Source organism: Carassius carassius, chromosome 6 (genome assembly GCF_963082965.1).
Source record: "Carassius carassius chromosome 6, fCarCar2.1, whole genome shotgun sequence".
In the NCBI taxonomy this organism is placed as follows: Eukaryota; Metazoa; Chordata; class Actinopteri; order Cypriniformes; family Cyprinidae; genus Carassius; species Carassius carassius.
The window spans coordinates 2,537,928-2,565,884 of record NC_081760.1 but is presented as its reverse complement, the minus strand read 5'-3'; the positions used below and the strand labels follow the sequence as shown (position 1 = coordinate 2,565,884).

At 34.3% G+C, this 27,957-nt stretch overlaps 1 protein-coding gene across 4 annotated transcripts; it reads left to right on the top strand.

Moving 5' to 3' along the window:
* Positions 1-10: 10 nt before the first annotated feature.
* LOC132142211 (testican-3-like) lies at positions 11-27,957 on the top strand. Of its 4 annotated transcripts, none has more exons than XM_059551893.1 (12): positions 11-124; positions 217-333; positions 8,853-8,892; positions 12,471-12,579; positions 13,818-13,923; positions 14,131-14,230; positions 19,321-19,434; positions 19,529-19,750; positions 23,814-23,876; positions 26,178-26,324; positions 27,389-27,559; positions 27,595-27,957. In XM_059551893.1, the coding sequence occupies exons 2-11, from the start codon at positions 217-219 to the stop codon at positions 27,532-27,534; spliced, it is 1,164 nt and encodes a 387-aa protein (XP_059407876.1). In that variant the 5' UTR covers positions 11-124; the 3' UTR covers positions 27,535-27,559; positions 27,595-27,957. The 4 variants fall into 4 exon arrangements, with proteins under 4 accessions (XP_059407876.1, XP_059407878.1, XP_059407877.1 ...); XM_059551895.1 differs by having other exon boundaries at positions 83-124; positions 26,178-26,315; XM_059551894.1 differs by lacking the exon at positions 11-124 and having other exon boundaries at positions 211-333; positions 26,178-26,315.

The following is a 27,957-nucleotide window of genomic DNA, read 5'->3' as shown; positions in this document are numbered from 1 at the left end:
TTAAATCTGTAGAGAGACAGATGAAGAGAGAGAGAGAGAGAGAGAGAGGGGTTGGTGAAGGATCAGCTGAGTCTTAGCACAGAGATCTTCAGTCAATGACAGCGCTCACGTTCTCCTCTTGAAGGTGACGCACGAGGGATTATTTTACCGGTTATTCGTCATTTTTCTGCCGCTGTGTTTCTCGGTGTGTTGATTTCTGTCTCTGTCTCAATGCAGATGCTTGTGCTGGTCGGTGTGTGCGCGCTGCTGATCGCTGGAGCTTCTGCCCGCAACGACAACGGCAATTTTTTGGACGACAAATGGTTGACCGGGAGATGGGACAAATTCAGAGATGTGAGTGCTTCATAATAGTTGCTCATTCTCTAAATCTATTGAGCTGCCTACCTAGAAGGCGTTTGTTGGGCATCGCATAGCGCGTTTGAATGGATGCTGACTAGATAGGCAGCTCACTCGGTTTTGAGCACAGTCGGTAATTTGGGTCCGTGTGTGTTGTTTGAGAGTGTGTCATGTTTTTTTTACGGTATGATGCTAAATGTTTAGTTAGCAGCAGCATAAGATTTGGCCTGTGTAAAAGCACAAGCACGGCTTTCGTAAATCCGCATGTTTTTTATTAATTCAGACAGTAACCGATCAATTAGACTCGTGCGTCACTTCTGCGCCGCTAAATGGGCTTTGGAACGGCTATTTTAACCATGCACGGGCTAATACACTAATGTCAAACATCAGTCTGGAATAGTGTATATGTGGTTTGTGCTCCCCACTCAAAGCATTCTGTAATCACTTCCATTTCCCACTCTGCACACTTGTAAACCCTGCTTTATGGAAAAAAAAATAAATAAAAGTATGCCACTCTGCCAATTAAATTCAAGTTAAACATATTAATGATAATGCTAAATATATTCAGTATAATTAAAGGAATATAAATATATATAAAGGAATATAAAGGAAATTAATTGAGGAAACATGGTGCATTGACATTTTAACTCCTGAGATTCTTAATTACTGTTATGCTACTTTAATTTAGACTTGTATTTTATTGCTCACTAAAAACAAAAGTCTCATTCCGCTAATATGTAAATCAAAACAACTAAAGGCTTCTTGTTCAACCAATTGTAAATTACAACTATTGAGATTTGTATTTCCCTTAATTTAATATGAATAATTGTCCCTGAAGAACACAACATTTTGCAAAGCAAAGCTATTACTGTATGTGCATTAGTTTTCTATAGATAACATCGGCCTCAACAATTGTCACAAAAACATTAGAAAAAAAAAGATGGACTATATTAATATAAAACAACTATCTAGTTAAAACAAAAGGTAGTTCACAAAAAATATAAATTCTGCCAAAAGAAATATATTCTTTTGTGTTTCACAAGGAAATGTATACAGGTTTGGCAGTAACCACGTAATGGATTCGTGATGCAATGCATGCTGGGAATTCACAGACCCATAATCAGAAACAATACACTGTTTGGAAAACTTCAAGTCAAGTTTTTTGTCAATTCTTCCACATGTACAGTACATACATACAGAGAATTGAAATTGTGTTACTCTCAGACCCCCGGTGCATACAGATAACACTAACAGTAGAGCCTTAAAATCTAGATCAAATAAAAAATATAAAATACAAAATATAAAATACAACTATACAATAAGGGCATGTAAAAAAATTAAAAAAAATAATAATAAAAATGAAAAAAAAAAAAAGTTTCAAGTTTATTCACATTTCTTAATCTGCGACTCAGAAACCACATTTGCTGGATAAAACATAATTCCCTTTTTATTTTACAGTGCATGCACACATGCACTCACTGAAATCACTCTCTCTCTCTCAGTTGTCTTCTCTTGCATCTTTTCATTTCAGCTTCACAGCTAAAGGCGCGTCAAAGATTACTTAGGCTTTCTATGTGACACTTCAGGCCATCAGTAAAGAGAAAGTGATTTATGCAGATTAGTTGTTCAGCAAATGCGGCTCAGCGAGATTTTTCCCCGTAATCAACTGGCCCTTACAGCAAAGCAATTACTGAAAGACTCTGAGCCCTAAAATCACAGACCCCCAATCACATTTGCGCTTTGAGACGCCGCACATGTAAGGGAAGCACAGGCTGTCAGGCTTTTGTTTGGTGAAGTGTGTGTGGCTTTGTTAGATTGACAGGCTGAAAATGGCCATCAGTGATCCCCCTGCAGTGTCAAACATCTTCAGTCTCTCTTGACTTCACTGTCAGCTGTGCTATAGTGACATTTTTAACGCTCTATCAACTTCAGGCTAATGTCGCCAGAGGAGGTAGGAATGAGAATGGAGAATTTTCTGTGACTTTGTGAGAGGCTTGAATGAGAAGCACAGCCAATCTATGAGCATGTGTTTGACTTTGGTGTAAAGGACACGTCTGGAAAGCATCCTCGAAACAGGAGGGACTATATCTCACAAAAAGGAAACGCTGCAAGGCTTTTGCAGTACTAAAATGACATGTAGGCATCTTTAAATTCACTAAATTTCATCAATCTGAAAGAATTCAAAGTCAGATTCCTTTACTGTTTATTTAAACCCTAAAATGATACATATATGCATTTACATGTGCATTTCATGTATTCCACGTTCAGAACTGGAATAATAATACCATCGGTAATGTCACAGAAAGCTACCATGAGAATAATTATCATTTTTGCATTGATGACAGGTTAGATTGTACCAGAAACATCCGGCCTTGGATGCCAGATCCTATCAGAAAATATCTGTTTTGTGTGGTAACAGAAGAACTAGTCATCAAAGTTGTCTAATACCTAAAATACATTAAACAGTGTTTTGTCTAGGAATGCACCGAAATGAGAATTCTGGGCTGAAACCGAAACCGAAACTTCTGGATGCTTTTGTTAACAGTCTTACAGTATATCAGGTCAAATATGGGAAAATATTGATATAATATGATACAAATGACTTATCAATAAATGAATCAATGAAATGTGTACCGTATATAAATGGTTTAAATTGTTATAGTGAACAATTCTATGATTGAATGGAAAAACAAAATTATTAAATTACATGAATGAACGAAAATCCGAAGAACTTTTTAGCAAGTATTTTGAAAATATTCAGTCTTCCTCCACTGACCAGTTCATGTTTTTAAGATGTAAAACATATTTAAAGATACACATTGCACTACACATATTGACATGCAAATTAGTTTTGAGCCTGATTGAGAAAATATAAAATTCAGGCATTTACATGGTTATTTTTTCCTGATGTTGGGATTTTTGCTGGTCTAAACCAACCAATCCAATCAAATCAAGCTGAGTTAGAACTATTGAGGTATTCATTCGAAGGCTTTCCATTCTGATTGAGCCATCAATCTGATTACTCATGAATAATTTGGTAGCATGTAAACACATCGAGAAATCACAAATTAAAAGCCAAAGTTACTGATATACTTATTTAAGTTTACTTAAAAAGTAAATTAATAAATTATTATTATTATTATTATTATAAGAAAATAATCTAGTTATAATCTCTCTAAAAAAAATAATAAAATAAAAATAAAGTAAATTCAATATGTAAACTTTCTTTTCTTTTGGTTTGTTCTTGAAGAGCAGTTTCTAAAAATGTATGGAATCACAAAATTAACCATGCTTAATGGTGACAGGATGGCTTCAAATTTTTTTTGTTTTTTTCTTTCTTTCTTTTTTGAAAACGGGAGGCCTTCAAGTGAAAATGTTTGAGAACCACAGCTTTAGAGCAAGAAACTTTCCTGTTTAATCATTTGTAGGACTCCTGATCGATTTTGAATGGTGCAATAAAAATGTCCCCCTGGGAAATCATTATTAGATCTTCCCAGCAAAGACATTACCAATATTATTGAGAAATGACAATACAGTAATGCTGAGAATGAAAATGTGATTTACAGATTTTATACTAAGGTCAAATGACAAATGGCTTTTGGACATTTGTGCTTTGTCCATCCATTCGATAGTGTTTCTTACTCTGAATTCAGTTGTGGTTTCATAAACTCCTGTACTAGTATATTGGGAGATAACTAATTCATACTCTGTACTCTCAACTGTATCTTCCTTTTCCTTCTCTCTTTCATCCTCACAGCTTTGTCTCTGTGTCTATCGCTCTGTCCTCTCATTCACCCTCTTTTCTTTGTCTTCTTAATGGAATGGAGGTTGGCAGTCTGCTCCAGGCCTTTAGCTAATGGAGAGAGAGAGAGAGAGAGAGAGAGAAGGAGAAATTTGGCCATGTTTATGAAAATAGTCCTTCGGACAGTCCACATGGACACACCAACACAGGCAGACTTGTGAATGAGGGATGTTATAAAGTACATTCAACTTTCCTCAACAAAATCTAACACAGATGATACTAATCATGAAGCTAATTGAACTTAGATTTGCTTTACGAATCAAAGCTGCTGTGTGACATGACACAAACACAGTCAGTCAGAATATATTTGATATTTAATGTAGTTATGCGGAGTTATTTTGGACCATTGCAAATTTTATGGTAAACGGGAAGAAGGACAAAAATCTGATCTAAATGGTGATCTCTGTATAGGTTGCATAGGTTCTATGATAACATTTTTTAAAACACAGACTAAATACGGACTACTGTATGTGTGTGTGTATATATACAGTATACTGTATATTCTATATCTAGTGAAGTGCTTTTCAACCTTTGTGAATCCAAGGACCCCCATATGTGAAGGCCCCCTGAAATTTTTGGAAAGTAGAAGTGAATCATTCAAAAAAATAATTACTAGGAAAAAACAATCATTTCAGAAGTTTCAGAAACTGAATGTTCCTCAGGCTTAACACTCTTTGTACAAATTAATTTACATGCCTTTTCCAGTTTGTGGTTATGTGATTTATTATTTTCAAACAGCAATTTCTGAGCGATTTCTAAAGGACAGAATATTTTAGAGATTGAAATAAGTCAAAAAATCTATACTTGTTATAGAAATATAAACGTTTTATTACATTTTCTTGACTTTTCATGACACGCTTTTAATATTTCCATATATCCAGGTTTTCTAAGACCATTTTAACCCTTATTCTCAAAAAAAAAAAAGACTTATATCTATGAGAATAATTATGATGTCAGTTTAGGTCTTTCTTCAGTTTTAACTTATTTTAATGCTTGTTGTGTCATATTTTACATGAGTTCAGAATATTCTGACTCCCTGCTTGAGAACTGTTCAAGTAACTTCAATGCAGTAAATACTTTATGTTAGCTTGTAGTTTAGCTGATTACTTTTTGAAAAGAGCGGCTTGACTATAAAAGTCTCAATAGGAGATGACTAAACTTTAAAGCCACAGTTTCAAATTAAAGTCTAGTGAGCAGTGATAGTCTGCAGTCCCAGTGGGAGGGACCTCATCAAATGGGTTTTCATTGCCAACAGTCGCTGTCGCTCATTTTGCCCGAAATCGTCAGCTGTCTTTAAAAATGAATGCTTTGTCACTGCAAATTGCTGTCAGTCTGAATGCCCCTGAAGAGTTGGTTTTTATCGCTCGTCTCATGTAGCATCTGGTGTGGCATGGACTGATTCTGTTCTGATTCTGTGTAGCTTCTGCTCTCTCTGTAGGTTATGTTCCTGTTTGTGGTACCCTTGTGAATGCATGTGTGGTTAAAGACTGGACAGAGAGAGGGGAAGGGGCGGCGGGGTCATAAAGAATGGATGATGTCAGAGGGGTGAGACGCTTCCGGCACTTTCTGCATGAGAGAACAGCCGCCTTGCTGTCATGCTGGCCGCCCTCTCTCTCTCACACACACACACACCAATGACCTGCTTCTCAATATGCTAAATGTGTGTGGTGATAAGAGTAGGATTTTGCTGTACACTGTCCAGTGTCACTGGTTTAATGCTGTACTTCTCTTAGTATTAACAGATTAATGCTACTCTGTTTCTTTATTGGTTATTCATTCAACATATGCTTGAAAGCCTTCTTATAATACCCAAGGAAATCCCTCTGTATGCTCAGAAATGCCCTTAAAGTGATTAGAGTGGAAATAATCATGATTTATAGTGATCAGAGTATGCTAATCTGTTTGTGTATGTGTGTTTGAGGCATGGGAACTGTAGTATTAAAACCGTTGAAACAAATGACTGGTATTGCACACTATAGTTATTTACTATATGTGTGACCCTGGAGCACAAAACCAGTCTTAAGTCGCTGGGGTATATTTTTAGCAATAGCCAAAAAAACTTTTTACGGGTCAAAATTATCGATTTTTATTTTCTGCTAAAAATCATTAGGATATTAAGTAAAGATCGTGTTCCATGAAGATATTTTGTAAATTTCCTACCGTAAATATATCAAAACTTAATGTTTGATTAGTAATATGCATTGCTAAGAACTTCATTTGGACAACTTTAAAGGTGATTTTCTCAGGATTTAGAGTTTTTTGCACCATCTTGGCCAGATATTGTTCTATCCTAACAATCCATAATACATTAAAAAGGAAAACTTATTTATTCAAATTTCAGGTGAGTTATAAATCTCAGTTTTGTGAAATTTACTCTTATGACTGGTTTTGTGGTTCAGTCACACATTCAGATACAAAACAATATAATGTCACTTTATAAATCCCTGAGAAGCTATTTATTTTGGGCACAGGGAAGATCAGACAAACAGATGCTGAGCTAAAGGTGATGAAGACATGGGAATTGAATAAGTTGAGATGGGAGAGTTACTTTCAAATCTCTTACAGTACCAACTGCTGTTTGTTTATTAAAAATGTGCTACTTTAGCATGTCAGGATCCAAAGGAGATAGTGTTGTATTAATAACACAGCTAAGAAATAGTCTGGTGTTATGAGTGCATCTTTAGTAATAGCTCAGAGCTAACATCTTTAATGGCACGCAGAATGCCATTCTTCTCCTGGTCTGCTGTTCATAGTGTCTAGACTTCATAAACCCACTCCAGTGATTTCAGAGCAGATGTTTACTATGGTTTGGAGACTGTTCCTGTTCTTGATTGTGAGAGATGTGAAACAGCAGGAAATGGAGGAGCACAGATTACTCTCAATATAAGAGCTGTCGAAAGGGTCGATGTCTTAATGGAGCATGAAGCAAATGCTCGTGCATATACCATCACCAGAAGAGAATGAGACACTATAGGCCAGGAAAAAAAGAAAACATGCAGGGCATTTAAGCAGCAGAAACTGCTGTAGAACTATTGCATTTAAATGAAATTTAGTTGAAAGTCAGTGTATGGTTTCCTACTGAGCATAATGTTCCTTTATTTAAATACAAACAATAAATAAAGTAAATGGATTACCTGAGGACAATATGTTTGTTCTTTTAATTTGACGGTTTTAATGTTGATATGTTCTAGACTTAAATTAATTTAATTGCCTCATTCAGTTAACTGCATTTTCTAGATAAACAAGGGAAGTACAAGGAATGAGCAGGATTCCAAAAGAGTATCAAGAATATTACCTAATACTGTAAGAATCTCTATCACTACATATATTTTGGGAGCTTTTTAATGAACAGAAAACTTTTTTTAAATACCACCCCCCACCCCTTAAAAAAATTTGTTCCTTCAGAACTAACTTAATTATTAACTACAAGGTTTGACAAATATATATATATATATATATATATATATATATTTTATATGAAGTCTGAATAATTTGCATTGTCTTAATAAGAAGATTATTGTGAGTCTCAAAATAAATAGTTACTTACTGATTTTTCCTTTCACTCATTCCCTTCTGGTGAAAGTATGTGAATGTATGCGATTAAAGCACAAGCAAGACAAGGGGACAGCAACCATTCATTCAGTCATCCTATCACATGGCTTCTATAAAAAGCATGCTTGCAACATAATGGAGGCTATTCTGTTTCTATCTTGTGCTCCCTTACATTCTCTGTGTAGGTCTTAGATAAATACACTGATCTGTAGCCTACATAAAGATATAAAGTAAGACAGAAAAACAAATGCATACATGTGTTTAGCAGCAGAAATAGAGGCACAAACCAGAAGAAAAAGAACAATGACAGTGCAGTGAATCTGAGAAAGATAAAGTTCTTTGTGAGCAGAAAAGAAGGGAAAGGATATTATGAATGACCAACGGAGATGCTGTAATGGATTTCATGTGCTGTTGTTTATTCCAAGATGTATTTGCATGCATGTCGTACACACAAACACACACTCAGACGAAGGAGTGAGAGAAATGGCAGCCATCAGAATATCAGTGTGTGTGTGTGTGTGTGTGTGTGTGTGTGTGTGTGTGTGTGTCATCATATGGTGGTATCAGTCTTCGATGGACCTTTGATGGAATCTGACATACAGTATAAGCTGTCTTAATTAAGCATGAAGAAGAGTGCAGAGAAATGACTGAATGTGACAAATTGTCACAGTGCCAAGCTATACATATGTATTTCATTATTATTTTTTTGTTTATAGCATATTTTGTTGTGGTCCATCTTGTGTTGTATTGTTGAAGTGATGTGAGTTTAATGTTCTGTCTAATGTTTATTTGTTTTGTCCCCCCCCCCCACAATGCTTCATCTACAATCAGGAGGTGGAGGTTTGTATGATTGTGCTTTTGGTTTTCCATCAGAACTGAGTATTGCTAATCTGCCTGTTTGTTTGAAGGGAAATTCTTCCAAGTTTGTGTCCTTAAAGCTGTTGTATTTGCAAGATAAAATAATAAAGCAGTATGCATTAAGTGTAACTGCTTGTATGTTTCAAATGAGTAACTATGAGCAAAGAAGTGTAAAAATGCATAGTTCAAACAGCAAGAGCAGATTACTTTATGTACTGTAACAAACAGAAGCTCAGAAAAATTAAATGCAGACAGTTGATTAAGTTTTCTGCTTATTAACTTATGTTTTTTTTTTTTTTTTTAGGAACCAGGAACATGGAGTCCAGGAAAACCATTTGATCAAGGTAGGACTGTCAGCCATGGGTTAAAACGTCATTGTGTTTTGCATGTGTTCAGAGTTGAAAAATCAAGAAGACATTTTTTCGTTTTTTAGAAAAATTCTTTCTCCTGACCAGCCAGACTCAGCAACAACTGCTTAACAAATGGCGTGAGTTTTAGGGGGTAATATGTGTTTAGTTTTACCAGTTAAGGATTAGTGGAGTTTTCATTAGTTATTATTTTCAATAATGTGACCGAGTCATTTATTCCTGACATCTATGAATATGATTACCTCAAGACATTTTTTTTAAAGTCGTTGTTTTTAAAATGCTCTTCCTTGCACAACTTCTAACATCACTGATTACACAGCCCAGGATGCCACTGCTAATTCACCCAAACCATTGGCTGTTTATAAGCAGTTTTGCAGCAAAAACACATTCAATCCTTAACACAGGATACATTTACTATACTTGAGAAGCAACACAGCATAATGCATTTTGTTTTCATACAGTGCATGTCTTACTGCACTAACAGATTTTTATCTGCACTGGTTTTTAACTTTGTTGTTTTGAAAATGCGAATCCGCAATTTCAGCAAGACAAATTTAAATTGTATTAAATGTCCTTTTCACTGTTAATGAGTAATAGCAACTCATTGCAGTATTGCTTCTCCAGTTAATTTATTTTATTTATTTATTTCATTTGTTTATTTTTGAAGTGCATATTCACTATTGTTCAAAAGTTTGGGCACACTAAGTTTTATTTTTATTTTTATACTTTTATTCAGTAAGGAATGACACAGACATTTATAAAGTTACAAAAGATTTCAGTTTCCAAAAAATACTTTTCATAATGCTGTTAATAAATGCTTTCTAGCAATGTATGAAGCACTGCTTACAACAAAGTCATTTTAAAACCTAGCCCTAGCCGTTTTCTATTGGACAGGATGTTGAATTTGCTTGACCAACTTGAATATCAGAGAAATCTGCATGGGGAACTTTTGCCCTTGCGCAAAACACCCAATCGTACAAATCTTTTTAAAATGAATGGAATATCCTCCAAAATTTTCAAAGCAAAGATAAATGTGACCTCACCAATATGATAACTACATCACAGACATGCAGTTATAGAAAGTTAATCAACATGTTGACACGTCTGTCAACCAATCAGATTAAGGGATTCAGTAGTGGGACTGTATACGTCACAAGTTATGCTTAAAAGCAGTATGAACATAATAAGCCAACATTAGCAACTTTACCAAGGTTTAGATGGGAAAAGTAACTTGAAATTGAATTAGTAACAAAAAAAGCAGAAGATTTGCCTTAATGCTTAAAATGTTTATATGTTACAAGCTATGCATTTTTTTGAGGTCATTGGAAATGGAAAGATGTGAATCTCTGCTCCTTTGAGCCATAGCGTCTTGTCGGTTATCAGTGTTGGGTGGACGTTAATCAGGCATATATGACTCCGCTGTTGTGCTAATTCACAGTCACATGCTGTGTCCTAATACCCGTATCATCACGCTACATCCATCTGAGAAAATGTGAAAACTGTTTTTTAAGACTCTCATCACATCAGACTCTCAGTGTGCAGTAAATCTTACGAGATTATGCATATTTGATAGTCATTAGAACCCTGTTGCATATTCATCAAGAGTTTGATATTTATGCAAATCACTATTGATAGAGCATTGAGTGAGTCAAAAATAGCAAGTAGAGCAGTTTAAAACAGATTCGGATCACACTCAACAAGATGATGCACAAATCTATCACAAATTTTGTCATACATGCGCACACACACACACACATGGACAATGGACTCAGAGGGTGCTGAGGAGATTGGGATTGGATAAGCCCTAAAGCCTGTGCAGGATTTGACTAAGGCTCTTACCATCTGAGGTCAGAGAGCGTTCGAAGTGTGGCTGTGTTTGTTCTTTGACAAGGGGAAGGTAAAGGATGAGTATGTTTGTGAGATTTGAAATCTTGTCTTTCTTCCTCTGTGCATGTGCATGTGCATGTGCATGTGCGTGAGCCTCTTAGGACTATAAAAGCACTTAATGGCATTAGGACTGTTATTCTTTCTTTCTCTCTGTCCTCTGTTCTTCCTTCTCCCTTACTTTTCATCACAGTGCATTAGCTACTTCCCCCATTTCAGGCTATAACAGAAATGTAATTCTTATTTCCACACACACAAATATCAGACAGATCATACTTTGCGAAAGTATGTCTGCAGCTGTAAATGTGGCTTTCATGTATTTTTGTTGAACCCTGCACATGACATACATTATTTGTGGAGTTAAGTGGTTTCGTAGTAAAGGAGTTTACTTTTGCTATTCATTCAAGTATTTCAGTTTACTAAACAGTTTTTTAATGCAAAAACCTGCTCATTATTTACTAAGCACCTGCAATCTAGTTTAACCGGGTACTTAATGTGTTAAAATATAATTTAAAGGGCTAGTCCAAACAAAAATGAAAATTCCGTCATCAATTACCCAAACCCATAAGACATTTGTTCATCTTCAAAACACAAATGAAGACATTTTATTGAAACCAGAGAGATTTCTGCCCTGCCACTGAATGTCAGTGCAACCAAAACATTGATGCTTCAAAAAGTCCTTAAAGACAAGGGGTGTAATGGATCATAGTTGATCCGTGATCTGTATGGACCAGGCTCCACAGACTGATGTGTTTCTAAGTTTTGCCAGTATTCAATCAAGCACTTTTAAATCATTCAAACGCAAAAAGAGGTGAAAATATTTCGTGTATTATTATATTGGGTCTGTGCATTAGGTCTTAAAGGGACAGCAGGCTATAAATACCAGTGTTCTTTATCTTTTTTGTTGTTGTTGATCTGAAAAATTATCCGATCTGTGACTCCGTAATGATCCAAACCATGAGTTTTATTATCTGTTGCACCCAAAAATAAAAAAATAACAAATAATCCATCTGATTTGAGTGTGTTAACATTAATCATACTGTAGAGCACATCAAATATGGTAAAAAGAAGCTCAACCATACACGCTTTACACCCTAGAATGAATTTGTTTTTATAAAAGCTGAAATGTTTTTGCCTCACGTGCGAGAACATACCTCATTGGTTCTTGTGCCTATAAGAAGCATGTATGAGCTCTGTGTATGTACGTACGTACGTATGTTGATCAGTGTTTATATGTGAACACAAATCAGTTCATCGTATAAGATTGTTTATCTTCAAAAGATTTTAATTAAACCACTCGATTCATATTGATTACTTTTACAACATATTTATGAACATTGTGAAGCGTCAAGTTTAGGTGTAAAGGACATAATGTAAAGGGACAGAAATCTCTCAGATTTCATTAAAAACATTTGCGTTTCAAAGGCAAACAAAAGTCTTATAGGTTTTGAATAACAAGAGGGTAAGTAAATGATTGATTTTTGCTCAGTTGGTGTGGTCCTTTGTATGTAGATATTTGCTGCTAAAACATTCAGACTGTGTGCAGCTAAACAACACTATAATATCATGTCAGCTGAATATAACAGTGTTCCTTTATTCAGTATTTGCTATGTTTATCATGTTTTCATTGTTTGTGTTCATGCACATGTCTGTTTTTGTATGTGTTTCAGCTCTGGACCCTGCCAAAGATCCGTGCCTCAAGATAAAATGTGGCCGCCATAAAGTGTGTGTGGCTGAAGATTACCAAACACCCACTTGTGTTAGTCAACGCAGAATGAGGTAAACTTCCTCCGATCTATCTGACTCACAGTTACTGCTCATTACTGAAACAGTAGGAAAACCAGTCTACACATGTGGCTTTGTACACGTGGTTTAAAGATTGAATTTGTGCAAGACATCTTGAATTACAAACATTTTGGACACAGCTATGTATCGGTCAGACATCATGGGTCAGTGATCTGGAACACTTCACAAAACACCCAGGAATGGTTGAAAACAAAACACTGAGTGGAAAGCAGTGAGAATACCACTGAAGAAATCTGAGGAGGAAAAAAAACTGTCAACAAAAACATTGAAAGTGATCAGAAGTGTCCAATGGCTGTGCTACCAAAATATTAAATCTATGGTGTTAATAACAGCTGGTATTTTTTTCCAAGCCGCTACAAATTAAGCAAAGTGTGTGTGTGTGTGTGTGTGTGTGTGTTTGTGTGTGTGTGTGTGTGTGTGAAACCGAGGTGAAAATAAGGCACTGACTTACCTGGATTTTGCAAGCTACAGTTGTCAACAGAGATTGTCGTTATGAAACTAATCAGTTAATGAATTTCGGGTGATAGCATAATACAAACCTTTTTTGTAATGGCCTAAAGAAACAGACAAAGAGGGATACTGAAGAGAAGCATAGAAATGGAGAAGAAATGGCTTTCAGCTCATTCGCTCTCCATGGTCCACAACAATATTCAAAGCACAAATCTAGAAATTAATTATTTATAATCAAAATGTAAATAATTTTAGGTCCTCCTAAGGTGCTCTAGTGGGCTCTGGTCCAAATGGTTGAGAATCACTGTGACCAGTCAAACTATTTCATGGAAGTTAATTTGTAACTTGGTAGAATTTATGAATGAACAGAACTTTACAATGGAAACTAAAATATGAAGATATTCACTTAAAGGGAGAATAAATGCGATCTGTTTTGACCAGAATGACCAAAGTGTGTTTTACATGAAACCATCTTTTAAATCAAAATCAACAGTTTTCCTATTTAGCCTGCCATGCTAATAATATTGCATAATATTGGTTCAAAATAAAATAGATATCAACTGATTCTAGTGACATAATTTCTTTATTGTACTGTATTTGTTTCCCACTGGATCTTCAATGTCATAAATGAAGTAAAACCATCGCAGAACCAGAGCAGTAGATAGTAAGAAGAGCACAGATAGAACAGGCTGCATTTCTGCAGATCAGTATTGTTTGGCTTCTTCATTGTTAGTGCTAAAAGAATCATTTCTTTTTTGCAGTATTAAGGACACGAATTTGAACTCACCACTGCTGAAATGCAAAAGATGTCCAGTTGTGCACCCTTCACCTGTTTGTGGAACAGATGGACACACTTACTCCACCAAGGTAACACACACACTGCCTGTTTGTGAGAATTGCCAGTGTGTGTTTGTTTGTGTGTGTGTTTCTATACAGTATGTATATATGGGTTGAATTGCTTTTCATAATGCTGAGTCACAGAGGTACTGTATTCAACCAAGAGATTAATCCCAGATCGACAATGTACTTATCTAATCTCAGTTGTGTGTGTGTGTGTGTGTGTGTGTGTTGTAGTGTAAAGTAGAATATCAAGCTTGCATCTCTGGGAAGCAGATTTCTGTGAAGTGTCCAGGACAGTGTCCCTGCCCTTCAGGAAATCCAGCAGAGAAGAGAGGTACACACACATTATTAATGCAGTTCTTTTCTGTTAGACCCACAAGGACTTGCCTTTGTTTGCAAAGGAATATGTGCACTCCTTACTGCATACCGTACAGTGTACACTGTTCATTTAATATGCATTAGGACATGATAAACATATGGCTCAATGTGTCAACGATAAAGGAAATTAAAATGTTTTAAAATTCTAGTCTAAAACACATGTGCTAAGTTCTTAGAAATGTGCTTGATATGGTTTTGACAAACAGTTATGCCATTTTTAAGAAAAGTTTTAATTTAATGACAAAAAATGTGATGTAATCATCAAGTAAAAAGCAATAACATTTCTTTGTAATAACATTAGCAAAACCATAACTTTTTCCCTTCTCTTCTTTTCCCCCATCTTCCATATTTTATTTACACCCTAAAATATACACTACCACTTTGGGGCCAGAAAGATGAATTGCATTTATCAAAAATGACAGAAAATGCATTGCTAATGTTCTAAACTATTTTTATTTGACATAAACTCTTTTCTTTTTAATTTTCTATTAATTAAAAAAACCTGAAAAACGATGTCAGTTCACATAAAATATGAAGAAGCGCAACTGTTTTCAACATTAATAATAATAAGAAATGTTTCTTGTGCAGCAAATCAACGTATTAGAATGATTTCTGAAGGATCATGTGACACTGAAGGAAGACAACTGATAATTCAGTTTTCCATCACACGAATAAATTACAATAATATATTAAAATAGATAAAATAATACAATAATCTATCTAGCTATCTATCTATCTGTATATATATATATAATTATAATTTTGAAATAATTTCTTAAATTTCTACATTATTATATTAGGACAGTTGTGTCACTGTTCCAACACTTTATGCCCCCCAAATAAAACACATTTTAACAAAAAACAAAACAAAAAAAAACATGCTCATCACGTGGTGTGTTCATTTTTAAGTATATCCAAACATTGTAATTGACCTATACTACTGGCTTAATTAAGCATGTGGAATCTAGTTATCAGTTTGGAAATCCTTTTTTCATCTGTAAAAATGAAAAAAGTCAAAAAATTATAAATCATATATATATGCTATTAGTGCTTTTAGGGATAAAAGTGTTTTTTTTTCTCCCTTAAACCCTAATAAATGGTAATGATGAGTATCTCATGTCATTACTTAATGAACCAATAAATTATTCTATATCTGAAACCAATCTTTCATTTCGGTAGCTGTGGGAAGAGTGAACCCTTTATGGTGGGTACATCACATGTTTTCATCTGCAACGAGAGCAGCAAAGAGATTTCAGTTCACCAAACTTGGTCTTATTGTGTTCAGGATCTCAAAGCTACTGAATCCCTCAGGAACTTATTAAATGTTTGCTGCTCCAGATTGCTTGTGTCAGTGTGTGTATGCGTGTACGTGTGAGAAAGACAGCGCGGGAATGTTTGTTTTCATCATTATCCCACCGAACATAAGTCCTGTCTTGAATTGCTCTGCTTCAGGCCTATAGAAGAAATTCAGTCAGATGCACCATCAGAAGATTGTCAATGACTACTTAGAGCTTAAAGCATCAAAAACTAGATTTAAGATTATGGAACTGAAGTCAAAATAGATTTACGAAGGTGTGAGAAGAATAAATATTGTTTTTTGTTTTTTTCACTTGCCAAATATCATTGAAATCAAAGCTCTTCATATAGACACCTCCATTCAAAAGTCTGGGATCAATAAGAAATTCATGTTTTTTATTTTTATTTTCATAAAAAAACATTACATTTATTTATAGGGACATTTACAATATCATAAATGAATTCTATTTCAAATAGTTATTTTTAAGTTTTCATCAAAGAATCCTGAAAAAAAAAAATACCTATAACGCACAATATTTTTTGATAATAATAATAAATGTTCCTTGAGCACCAAATAAGCATTTCTGAAGGATAATGTGAAACTGAATTAAAGGCTGCAATCACAGGAATATATTCCACTTAAAATATATAAAAATAGAAAATAGCTGTGGTTTTAAGGATTTTAAGGAAACATTTTTCATTTATTGATTAGAACCGAATCGATTGCATATTTGGCATTGGCAGTAATTATTTAATCTGTTTTTTCATCGGTTTTCTCAGAGCCAGATGACAGCATCAACCTGTGCTGTCTTCACAATCCATGTAGTTTCAAGAGTGCACAGAGCCCGGCAGATATATTACATACGCTTACATGAATACACAAACACTCTCTTGTTTCTCTGTTTGCTTGTAGGAACATTGTATTACAGCTGGAGTGGTTTAACTGTGTTTATCAAAGCTTTTCATACTTTCATACAACGCTGGTTTCTCGCTGGTTTGATTTCTTTCTCCATTACTTCACAGAAGGACTAGTCTTTGAAGCCACTATCTGTATTTTTTATTACTATGGTCTTTTTACTAGTTATTTGTTTGACCTAATTGAAGTGGATGACCATATTTGCTGAAATGTGACTTATGAATTGGCTAGTCTTCATTAGATGTTGTAAAACGCAGATCCGTGATTGTACACTTGTAAACAGCCTGCAGTTAGGCCAATTAACTATATTACCGGCCAGTATTAAAGTTAACTATTTATTGAAAATTGTCCTCTTTTATCATATTGCTTTTGCAGATTTTAATAAATGCAGTAAACCAATCAATACTGTGATTTATAGTGATTTTACCATGGTTAAAAGTCTTTGTGGCATTCATCAATACCTCTAACTTGTAGTAAAGTCACTGTAACATGTGACTTATTTTTGCTTTAATCGGGTTTTCATCTTAATTGTGTATCCGCAAGGGTTTAAATTGGTCAGTGGAGTATTTATTTGTCATCTTGTTTTTTAGCCGTCATGAGAGATCAACCTATATTGACTTTTCCCAGACTTAATTATCTAGAGCTAATTAAAAAACAAGTTAGAAAATCTACAAATCCCATTATTATATACACTCAGTCAAAACTAACGGATTAAAAAAACAAACAACAACAAAAAACATACAAAGTGTCAGAGAAAACACAGCCTGATGTGTCTCTGCTGAATATTTGAACATTTCATCACTGCACATAAAAATGGAAAAAGAACAAATCCCAAATTAGAGAACATGACTATAAGCTCTCGTAGCTGTTTCTGAATGCAAAGAAAGCCCCAGCCCTTCCTTCCTTCCAGTACTACATCTTATCAACAATCAGCACAGATGTATGATGCATTAGCTACAAGAATTCAATCAGTTACGCTCATTAATCACTTACAACAAAACTAGATTTATCAAATACCCAAAACAATATGCACAGACTAGTAAATCTAATGAACATATCAAAACAAAACAAACACCGGATGCAAAAAAAAACAAACAAACAAGTAAATTGGAAATTATTTATACATCGGATAAGTACAAATCTCACCAGCAGGAACAGTTATTGCTGATGTTATTCAATATTATGGGGTTTATAGCCTGCAGTGACACCATTAAGAAATGTCCTGACTCTTCCGAGCTTTATAATGGTAGTGAATGGTGGTCGAGACTTTAAAGCCTAAAAGTGCATTCATCTATCATAAAAGTACTCCACACAGCTCCAAGGGGTTAAAAAAAGAATTCTAAAGCAATGCATTTGTAAAAAAGGACTCGTCTGAAATGCATTTGTCTGAAAGAAGTCAATCATATATACTTAGGATGGCTTGAGGGTGAGGAAATCATGGGGTATTTATCATTTTTGGGAGATCTATTCATTTTATAACCAGCAATGAAGCTGGATGTGTTATCTGTTCCCAATGAAATCACTAATCAAGTTCAGCTGTGATCAGTAAAGCTAGAACACTGTATACTTGAAAATTCATAAATGTAAGTCAATATAGTCCAACAGTGGTTGCACACTTTTTCAGCAACCCTGAAAAAAATTCGGTATTTTCCACAGGTATTGTTTTTAATGCTCTAGAGTTTTAAGCCTTGAGTCAAATCAACAAGCTCCAAGATTAGTCACATTTCCTTTGATTCAAAGCAAAAAAGCATTTGAAAACACCAAAAAAAAAAAAGAAAAGAAAAAAGGTACAAGACTGTCTGCTTAAATTCTGCTCAAGCCATGAATCAACATAAGCACATCATAAACGATGGTAAAATTTTAAGGTGACCTCCAAAAGTAGAGTTTTGGACACTATGAGGAATAAACAAAACAAGTGAATTCAGAACACAGAATAAAAAATATTTATTTATAGACTAAAACAATTATGTTCTAATTGGTCTGTTGTCTACTAACCTTTATTCATAGTAAATAAGCTATAAAGGTGTGCTGAACCAATAACCTTTCATAGTTTTTATTGAAGAACATACAGGTCAAATGAATTGTTGTTAACAGACCTTTATCATACTTCCAAGTTCGAAAAGTGAACTAACTGAAATAACTTCCGCTGTATTCTGTATCAAAGGCAGTGCCCACAGCATAGGATTTTTGTGATGTATTGATATACAGTTCATCAGATACTTCATCTAAACAAATTAACTACAGTTTACAATTATTAATCAGGTATGACAAAACAAAAAAATGGTGTTATATGACACCACTTTTTAATTAAAGAAATGCAAGAATAGAATACAAACAACATCACATTAAAGAGCTAAAGAATTAGACAAGGTCGTACATCTCATAAAACAGTAAACACAAGTAAAGTCTGTACACGTTATGGGTGTAAGGATAAATAGAGGTTTATTGTCAACTTGTCAAGTTAGTTCTGTTTTCTTGTCAAAACTGTTGGCTGTCCATTGACAATAATACCAGCGGAAATTCTTGTATGTTACTAATAGACACACGGGCGTTGATATATCAGTACGTATTATAGTACAAATACATAAGATGTTTGACTCGATTAAATCATTGAAATTATAGGCATTGGTCTAGTCTTGCACAGGAAACTCTGCAACTAAAAATGGAATTGCATTGATTTGTGACTGCTACAGAAACACATATTGTGTAGCCTAACAGCCCCTAAACATTATCTCTAAAAAAGCCTTGTAAAAAGAATGAGATTTTTACTTCTGAAACTTCTTACAGCTTGTGCTTGATTGTTTAATTTATCTTCTGTGTGTTTTTCTGCCTAGAGTGTGGTAATGCGGAGATTACTGAAGTGGTTAGCAGATTACGAGAGTGGATCACAGTTCTTCATGAGAGTGGCAATCCCAGCAAGAAATTAAAGTTCCAGAAGCCAGAGAAGAGTGAGCACACACACACACACACACACACACACAAACTGCTAATATTAGCGCTAACCTAATAACCGTCATAATGGTGTTCTGTGTGTCTGTGCAGTGGTGGACACGAGTAAGGTGCCTCTCTGTAAGGACTCTCTGGGCTGGATGTTCTCCAGACTGGACACAAACTTTGACCTTCAGCTCGATCAGTCAGAGCTGTCCAGCCTGAGCTCAGAGAAGAGTGATGTGTGCACTAAAGCCTTCTTCAGGTCATGTGACACAGACAGAGACAGGCTCGTTTCCAGCCAAGAGTGGTGTTCCTGCTTTCAGAGATATCAAGGTAAACTTGAGCTGTATTCAGACATTAATTGGGATGTCTGTAAAAATAAATCTGCATAAAACACATGTGTTGGGATGCAGATAAATTCATGTTTGAGGTGTGAGTTTGTGAAAATACAAACCTGGATCAGTTACATTGCTTGGGCAATGAATAAATTAAACTTTCATTGAACACAGGTGTGGCCAATATGACAAAAATATATCACAATGTTTTCCAGGAAAATCACGATTTTATCATGATTCAGTCTTGTTGGTTTTACTAATGAGCAGTAAAGCTGAACTAATTTCCCTATTTTAAAAAGAAATACTTACAAGGTAACAAAATATAAAATAAAAAACAGTGGCAGATATTTAGCCCAAAGTGAGCAAAGATAAAAAAAAAAAAAATACTATTAAAAAAATTTAACAAAGATACAAATTGCAAATACGCATAATAAACAAATAAAACAAACAGTGCTTTATTTCTTAGGTGTTTAGCAGCAGCATTCAAGAAACTGAATGAACAAATATAAAAATAAAACCCTATATACAGTTCACTGTACAAATTATACACTGACTCTTATTAAAGCAATGTTTATTAAATTAATGTTGTTCAGTCAAGAGCAGTAAGCGATTTTTCTCTGTGTTTTGATTTTATTAATATTAAAGGCATAGTTCACCCAAAAATGAAAGTTCACCCTTTTACTCACTCTCAGGTTGTTTTAATCCTGAATGAGTTTGTTTCTTCTGTTGAACATAAAAGTTATTTTAAAGAATGTAGGAAACCAAACAGTTGTTGGTCCCCAGTGACTTCATTAGTATTTTTGTCCTACTATAAAGTCAATGGGGACCAGTATTCTTCAAAGTATTCCCACATTCATCAATATAAAAGAATATCTTCTTTTGTGTTCAGCACAAGAAATAAATTAATACAGGTTTAGGACAACATGAGAGTGAGTAAATAAAGACAGCAGAATTGTAATTTTTGGGTGAACTATCACTTTAATGACAAGCGGCAGCATGTTTACTACTATTAGTAAAACTGTTTAAAAAACTGTGCTTATATGTAAACCAGTCTTCTGTGTTTTTGACATTATTAATCATCCATGATCAAAAATCCTGATATTGCACACCCCTGCTTTAACAATAGGAAAATAATAATATATTTATGTATTATTTATTTAAATAGCTTATTTAATAGTAAAAAAAGGGACCCGCTATTGGTTTAAATGATTTTGTGTGTTGCATTTTCTTTCAGAATAGAAGTTATTTTAATAAAGCTAATGCATCCTTTTATTAACATAAGGTAAACCCAGTTACTTGATTTATATTTTTAATGTATATAATTGTATATTACACATGTTTTAAAACTGTGTTGGAGCAGTGATGAAATATTGTTCTTCTACAACCCAAATTCCGGAAAAGTTGGGACGTTTTTTAAATTTTAATAAAATGAAAACTAAAGGAATTTCAAATCACATGAGCCAATATTTTATTCACAATAGAACATAGATAACGTAGCAAATGTTTAAACTGAGAAATTTTACACTTTTATCCACTTAATTAGCTCATTTAAAATTTAATGCCTGCTACAGGTCTCAAAAAAGTTGGCACGGGGGCAACAAATGGCTAAAAAAGCAAGCAGTTTTGAAAAGATTCAGCTGGGAGAACATCTAGTGATTAATTAAGTTAATTGATATCAGGTCTGTAACATGATTAGCTATAAAAGCTTTGTCTTAGAGAAGCAGAGTCTCTCAGAAGTAAAGATGGGCAGAGGCTCTCCAATCTGTGAAAGACTGCGTAAAAAAATTGTGGAAAACTTTAAAAACAATGTTCCTCAACGTCAAATTGCAAAGGCTTTGCAAATCTCATCATCTACAGTGCATAACATCATCAAAAGATTCAGAGAAACTGGAGAAATCTCTGTGCGTAAGGGACAAGGCCGGAGACCTTTATTGGATGCCCGTGGTCTTCGGGCTCTCAGACGACACTGCATCACTCATCGGCATGATTGTGTCAATGACATTACTAAATGGGCCCAGGAATACTTTCAGAAACCACTGTCGGTAAACACAATCCGCCGTGCCATCAGCAGATGCCAACTAAAGCTCTATCATGCAAAAAGGAAGCCATATGTGAACATGGTCCAGAAGCGCCGTCGTGTCCTGTGGGCCAAGGCTCATTTAAAATGGACTATTTCAAAGTGGAATAGTGTTTTATGGTCAGACGAGTCCAAATTTGACATTCTTGTTGGAAATCACGGACGCCGTGTCCTCCGGGCTAAAGAGGAGGGAGACCTTCCAGCATGTTATCAGCGTTCAGTTCAAAAGCCAGCATCTCTGATGGTATGGGGGTGCATAAGTGCATACGGTATGGGCAGCTTGCATGTTTTGGAAGGCTCTGTGAATGCTGAAAGGTATATAAAAATTTTAGAGCAACATATGCTTCCCTCCAAACAACGTCTATTTCAGGGAAGGCCTTGTTTATTTCAGCAGGACAATGCAAAACCACATACTGCAGCTATAACAACAGCATGGCTTCGTCGTAGAAGAGTCCGGGTGCTAACCTGGCCTGCCTGCAGTCCAGATCTTTCACCTATAGAGAACATTTGGCGCATCATTAAACGAAAAATACGTCAAAGACGACCACGAACTCTTCAGCAGCTGGAAATCTATATAAGGCAAGAATGGGACCAAATTCCAACAGCAAAACTCCAGCAACTCATAGCCTCAATGCCCAGACGTCTTCAAACTGTTTTGAAAAGAAAAGGAGATGCTACACCATGGTAAACATGCCCCGTCCCAACTATTTTGAGACCTGTAGCAGAAATCAAAATTGAAATGAGCTCATTTTGTGCATAAAATTGTAAACTTTCTCAGTTTAAACATTTGCTATGTTATCTATGTTCTATTGTGAATAAAATATTGGCTCATGTGATTTGAAAGTCTTTTAGTTTTAATTTTATTAAAATTTAAAAAACGTCCCAACTTTTCCGGAATTCGGGTTGTACTGTACTCTCCAGTATTTCAGTAGTTTTTAGGTACTGTATGATGCTTGGCAGTAGTCAAAAAGGATTTACAAAATGACTTTTGGATTTGGATTCTTACAGCGGTTAAATTACCACACTTGTTTTTCAAAAAGAAAAAAACAGGAGGTAATTCGACGTGAATTTTTCATGCCGGCTGTGGGCGGAAAAACTCTTGACTAGATTCAGATAGAAATAAAATCACAGACTAGTCCTTGCAAATGCTGAAAGAACTTTATGTCCCCAAAAGAAACAATTACTGTCCGATTAGGGATTTACACGTACTTTTCCACATGCTTCAAGAAATTCAACATAAAAAAGTACTTTGCCTCAGCCAAACACAAAAGTGTGTTCACATACTGTCTTCTAGCTAAGAAAGCTTCTCACAAGCACACTGCCTAACAGCACTAAATACATTAAAGTTAAAGAGGAGTTACATAAGGCATGATAAACCCTGACAGGTCCAGGACCAAAACAGACATGAGAGTAGAACCAGTACAGATTGTTTCTATGGCCAATGAGAATGAGTACTGAAGTGTGAGATTTCCAGAATATATAGATAACATTACAATACGCTTGTTTATGTTAACATGAGTTAATTTGTTCTGATCTAACACTGTTTTGAAATAAAATGTAAAATTAATTGATCTTCTCAGTGTTATTTTATAAATATACTACACATGTACTGTATGTTTATAATGCAATGTTTTAATGGTTAAAATGAACTATTTATCATAAAATGAATAAATAATGTTCAAATATTAATATTATCATATACAACCTTATTGTAAAGTGTTACTGTATACTCTACAAAGCACACACAACCTGTGTAGTTTGGTGTGTAAGTTCATCTGAGAAAGAAAATTAGGACATGAAGACAGAAAATCATTTAGCATTAAGACTGAAAGACATTCTGGAAATGATGCAGCACTGTGGGATAATCTGTTTCTGAGATATTTATATACTAAATGACATAATGCCTGCAGGTAAAATCTCTGTACCAGAGGAATAATGGTGGAGGTGTCTTTCTCACTGCTGATCTGAAATCAATGTGTTTCAGAGGCTCCCTGCCAATCAGAGATCACCAGCATCCACAAACAGCAAGCCGGGAAGAAACTACTGGGTGAGTTCATTTTCTTGTGCATTTTGTTTATTTGTGTAACTTCCGCATGGACAAAGTGGTTTTGTTTGTAATGCAAGATCATGTGGGCCTTGGGTGTCTGGTCTTATTGAGATCATTAGCATTGACTGATACTCATTTCCACTTAGCTTAATAACAGATTTTCCAAAATCTCCCAGCAGGCTTCTCAAAGGACAGTGTACATACAATAAATAAATAAACAGACATCTATAAGAACAAATCTTTTAAATAAACACTATTGTTCAACTTCTGATCAGTAAGGATGCATTAGATTCAACACAACATGACAATAATGAGAAATGTTTCTTGAGCAGCAAATCAGCATATTAGAATGATCTTTCAGACTGGAGTAAAGATGCTGATTCTAATAAATTCAGCTTTCTATCACATTGCATTTGACATTATATATAAAACATATAAATAAAATACAATTTCACAATATTATTGGTTTTACTTGGTTTTATGCAGGAATTTAATGGGTATTTTTATTATCTATATTAACTAATTAATGCAACATTGCATATATATATATAGTAAGGATATATATATATATATATATATATATATATATATATATATATATACAGTACAGACCAAAAGTTTGGAAACATTACTATTTTTAATGTTTTCTTCTGCTCCTCAAGCCTGCATTTATTTGATCAAAAATAAAGAAAATTGTTTTAATATTGTGATATATTATTACAATTTAAAATAATTGTTTTTAAATGTATTATACTTTAAATTATCATTTATTTCTGTGATGCAAAGCTGAATTTTTAGGATCATTATCACATGATCCTTTAGAAATCATTCTAATATGATGATTCATTATCAAAGTTGGAAACAGTTCTGCTGCTTAATATTTTTCAGGACATGTGATACTTTTTTAGGATACTTTGATGAATAAAAAGTAAAAAAATAAAATAAAAAAAGGAAGCTATGTTTTAAAAATATAAATATTTTGTAATAATATACACTACTGGTCAGTAATTTGGGGTCAGTATTTTTTTTCTTTCTTTTTTTTAAATAAAATCAATACTTTTATTCAGCACGGATGTGTTAAATTGATAAAATGTGATAGTAAAGAAAATATATTATTAGAATATATATTATTAGAATTTGTTTTTTGTGTTTTTTGAATAAATGCAGTTCTTTTTAACCTTTTATTCATCAAATATATGAGACAGCAGAACTGTTTCCAACACTCATAATAAATCAGAATATTAGAATGATTTCTAAATGATCATGTGATAGACTGGATGTTACATGTGACACTGAAGGCTGGAGGAATGATGCTGAAAATTTAGCTTTGCATTACAGGAATAAATTATTTTTTTAAAGTATATTCAAATAGAAAACTAATATTTTAAGTTGTAATAATATTTCACAATATTACTGTTTTTTTCTGTATTTTTGATCAAATAAATGCAGGCTTGATGAGCAGAAGAAACTTCTTTCAAAAACATTAAAAATAGTAATGTTTCCAAACTTTTGGTCTGTACACTATATATATATAATTCTTACCCGAAACACAAAAAGTAACTTCTTTCAGTAAAAGTGCAGTCAGTAGTCTACATCATATTTGTAGATGATTTTGAAACATATACTTTGAAATAACCAAATAGCAATCCCATCACTATACAAAAAAAAATAAAATCTAATGTCACCCAAACATCCTAAACAATAACACTCTGTGAGCATCAGCTATAAACACCACACTTACAAAGTTACACATTTTGTAACACCATTTTCATACAGAAAGCTCTTGAATTTAATAACCATCTCAATGTCAACACAATCTGAACACAGTTACAGAACAAGCAAGGTGTCAAACAGAAGAAAGCCAATATTAATTCTATTAAAGCTGGAAATCACTCAGAGTTTCTGTCCCTCTCTCTGAAGGTCATGTGTTTAATTTGAGCAGGGGAATGAGATGAGGAGAAATTGGACATGAACAGATGGATATTTTTAACTACTGTTTCTCCCCTGAGTGGAAAGCACAGTGACGGCTCTATGGCTTCTGGCACTAAATTATAAAAAGACAAAAAAAAAAGATTTACTATGGTTATTCTGTAGAAAGAAACTGTGATTTTGAAACACGATTAATGTGTGTGAGAGACACAGAGAGAGAGGACAGTTATATTCTCTGACAATAAATATATCATCTCCCTATCTGTGTGAGTGTGTATAATCTTGCCTGTGATGTAATGTTTCCTGACATTAGGATTGATGCTATTGTGTGTGTGTGTGTGTGTGTGTGTGTGTGTGTGTGTGTGTATGTAGGTCCGTACACCCCCTCCTGTGATGAGGATGGCTTCTATAGGCCTCAGCAGTGTCACAGAAGCAGGGGTCAGTGCTGGTGTGTGGATCGCAATGGAAATGAGATTGCGGGGTCTCGTACCCATGGGCCTGCTGACTGTGGTAAGAGGGGTGCATCCTACTGTACATTACCTCAGATCTTTTGATTCATTATCTAGTAAGAGAAAAAAGTGAAGTAATGTGTTTAATCTGTAACATGTCGGGATGCAATGAAATTGAACTTGTGTTGATGTGATATCTTTCAACTGGAATGGCTAACAAAGTAGCTAATAAACTAAAGTTGATGCAAAATAGATCGCAATTAAAAAAAAAATCATATGATTTACTGTACAAGTATTGTATATTTAAAGTACTGCAGGTATTTTAACTATCCAACCATACTTGTGAAATCACTTGGATTCGCAGAGGATTAGTTCTTTTGTTTAATAATAAATCCTTTGATTTTGTGAATCTGAACTGTTTTTAACTTGACAAAAAAAGTGGTGCTCATGACATGAGATGCTGAAAGAAAATCAGTGAGATGTGGCACAACAGCCAAAGAAGTCTATCTGACCTCAATTACACACATGAAACGAACGAATGTGTCTTTTGATCAAAATGAGTGTGTAAAGCTTGAAATAATCCATGACGAGTTCAGGTCTAATGTACTGTGTATGAGTACAAGCTTAGACACATTAAACATTTGACATTAGCTCTGCACTACCATTTAAAAGTTTGGGGTCAGTAAGATTACTGTGAAATTTTATTAATATTTAAAATAACTTTTTGTGTATTTTAATACTTTAAAATGCAATTTATTCCTGTGATGCAAAGCTAGATTTTCAGCATCATTCCTCCAGTCTTCAGTGTCACACGATCTTCAGAAATCATTCTAATATGCTGATTTGCTGCTCAAGAAACATTTCTGATTATTATCAATGTTGAAAACAGTTGTGCTGCTTAATATTTTTGATGATACAGAATTCTTTGATAACTCTTTGATAATCTGTAAAATTATAAATGTCTTTATTGTCACATTTCTTTAAATAAATGCATCCTTTCTAAATAAAAGTATCTCTTTAAAAAATCGTACTCGCCCCAAACTTTATTCTCAAAAAAGAAAAAAAAACAGCAAAGAGATGTGTTACTCTTAACAAGTCAAGAAATCAAAATGAAAGAAACCGTTTCTCTTTCAGCTGTGGAGTCTTCTGGAGATTTTGGCAGCGGTGATGCTCTGCTCTCAGATGATGAGGATGGTGATGTTTTAAATGATGAAGATGAGATGGGAGATGATGATGATGAATATGAACAAGTTGATGATGAGTATGGGTACCTGTCATAATCCGTTTTCCGCTGTCTTTTTTTAATATATATATATATATATATATATATATATATATATATATATATATAATTATTTTAAGACATTTAAAAACAAGGAACCAAATAATAAAACAAATAAAATAAACAGACTTTGATTTGGTTGTAAAGCAGGTTTCTAGGTGACCTCAGCAGAGTGCAGTACTAACAATACTTAAGAGTTCATCTACCCCTGTGCTGTATAACATTTGAGCAAAATTAATACCAGTACTCAATAGCCACCTTTCATTTTTATTACATTTCTAATATCCATCCAAAGCAAATAAGTATATTGACAGAACTAGAAGATTATTGAGGGTTAAATGTTTGCACTTATAAACATGCGTATGAAATACATGTGAACACAGCTGATGTCATGAGGACTTCACATCTTCTAGAATGTGAT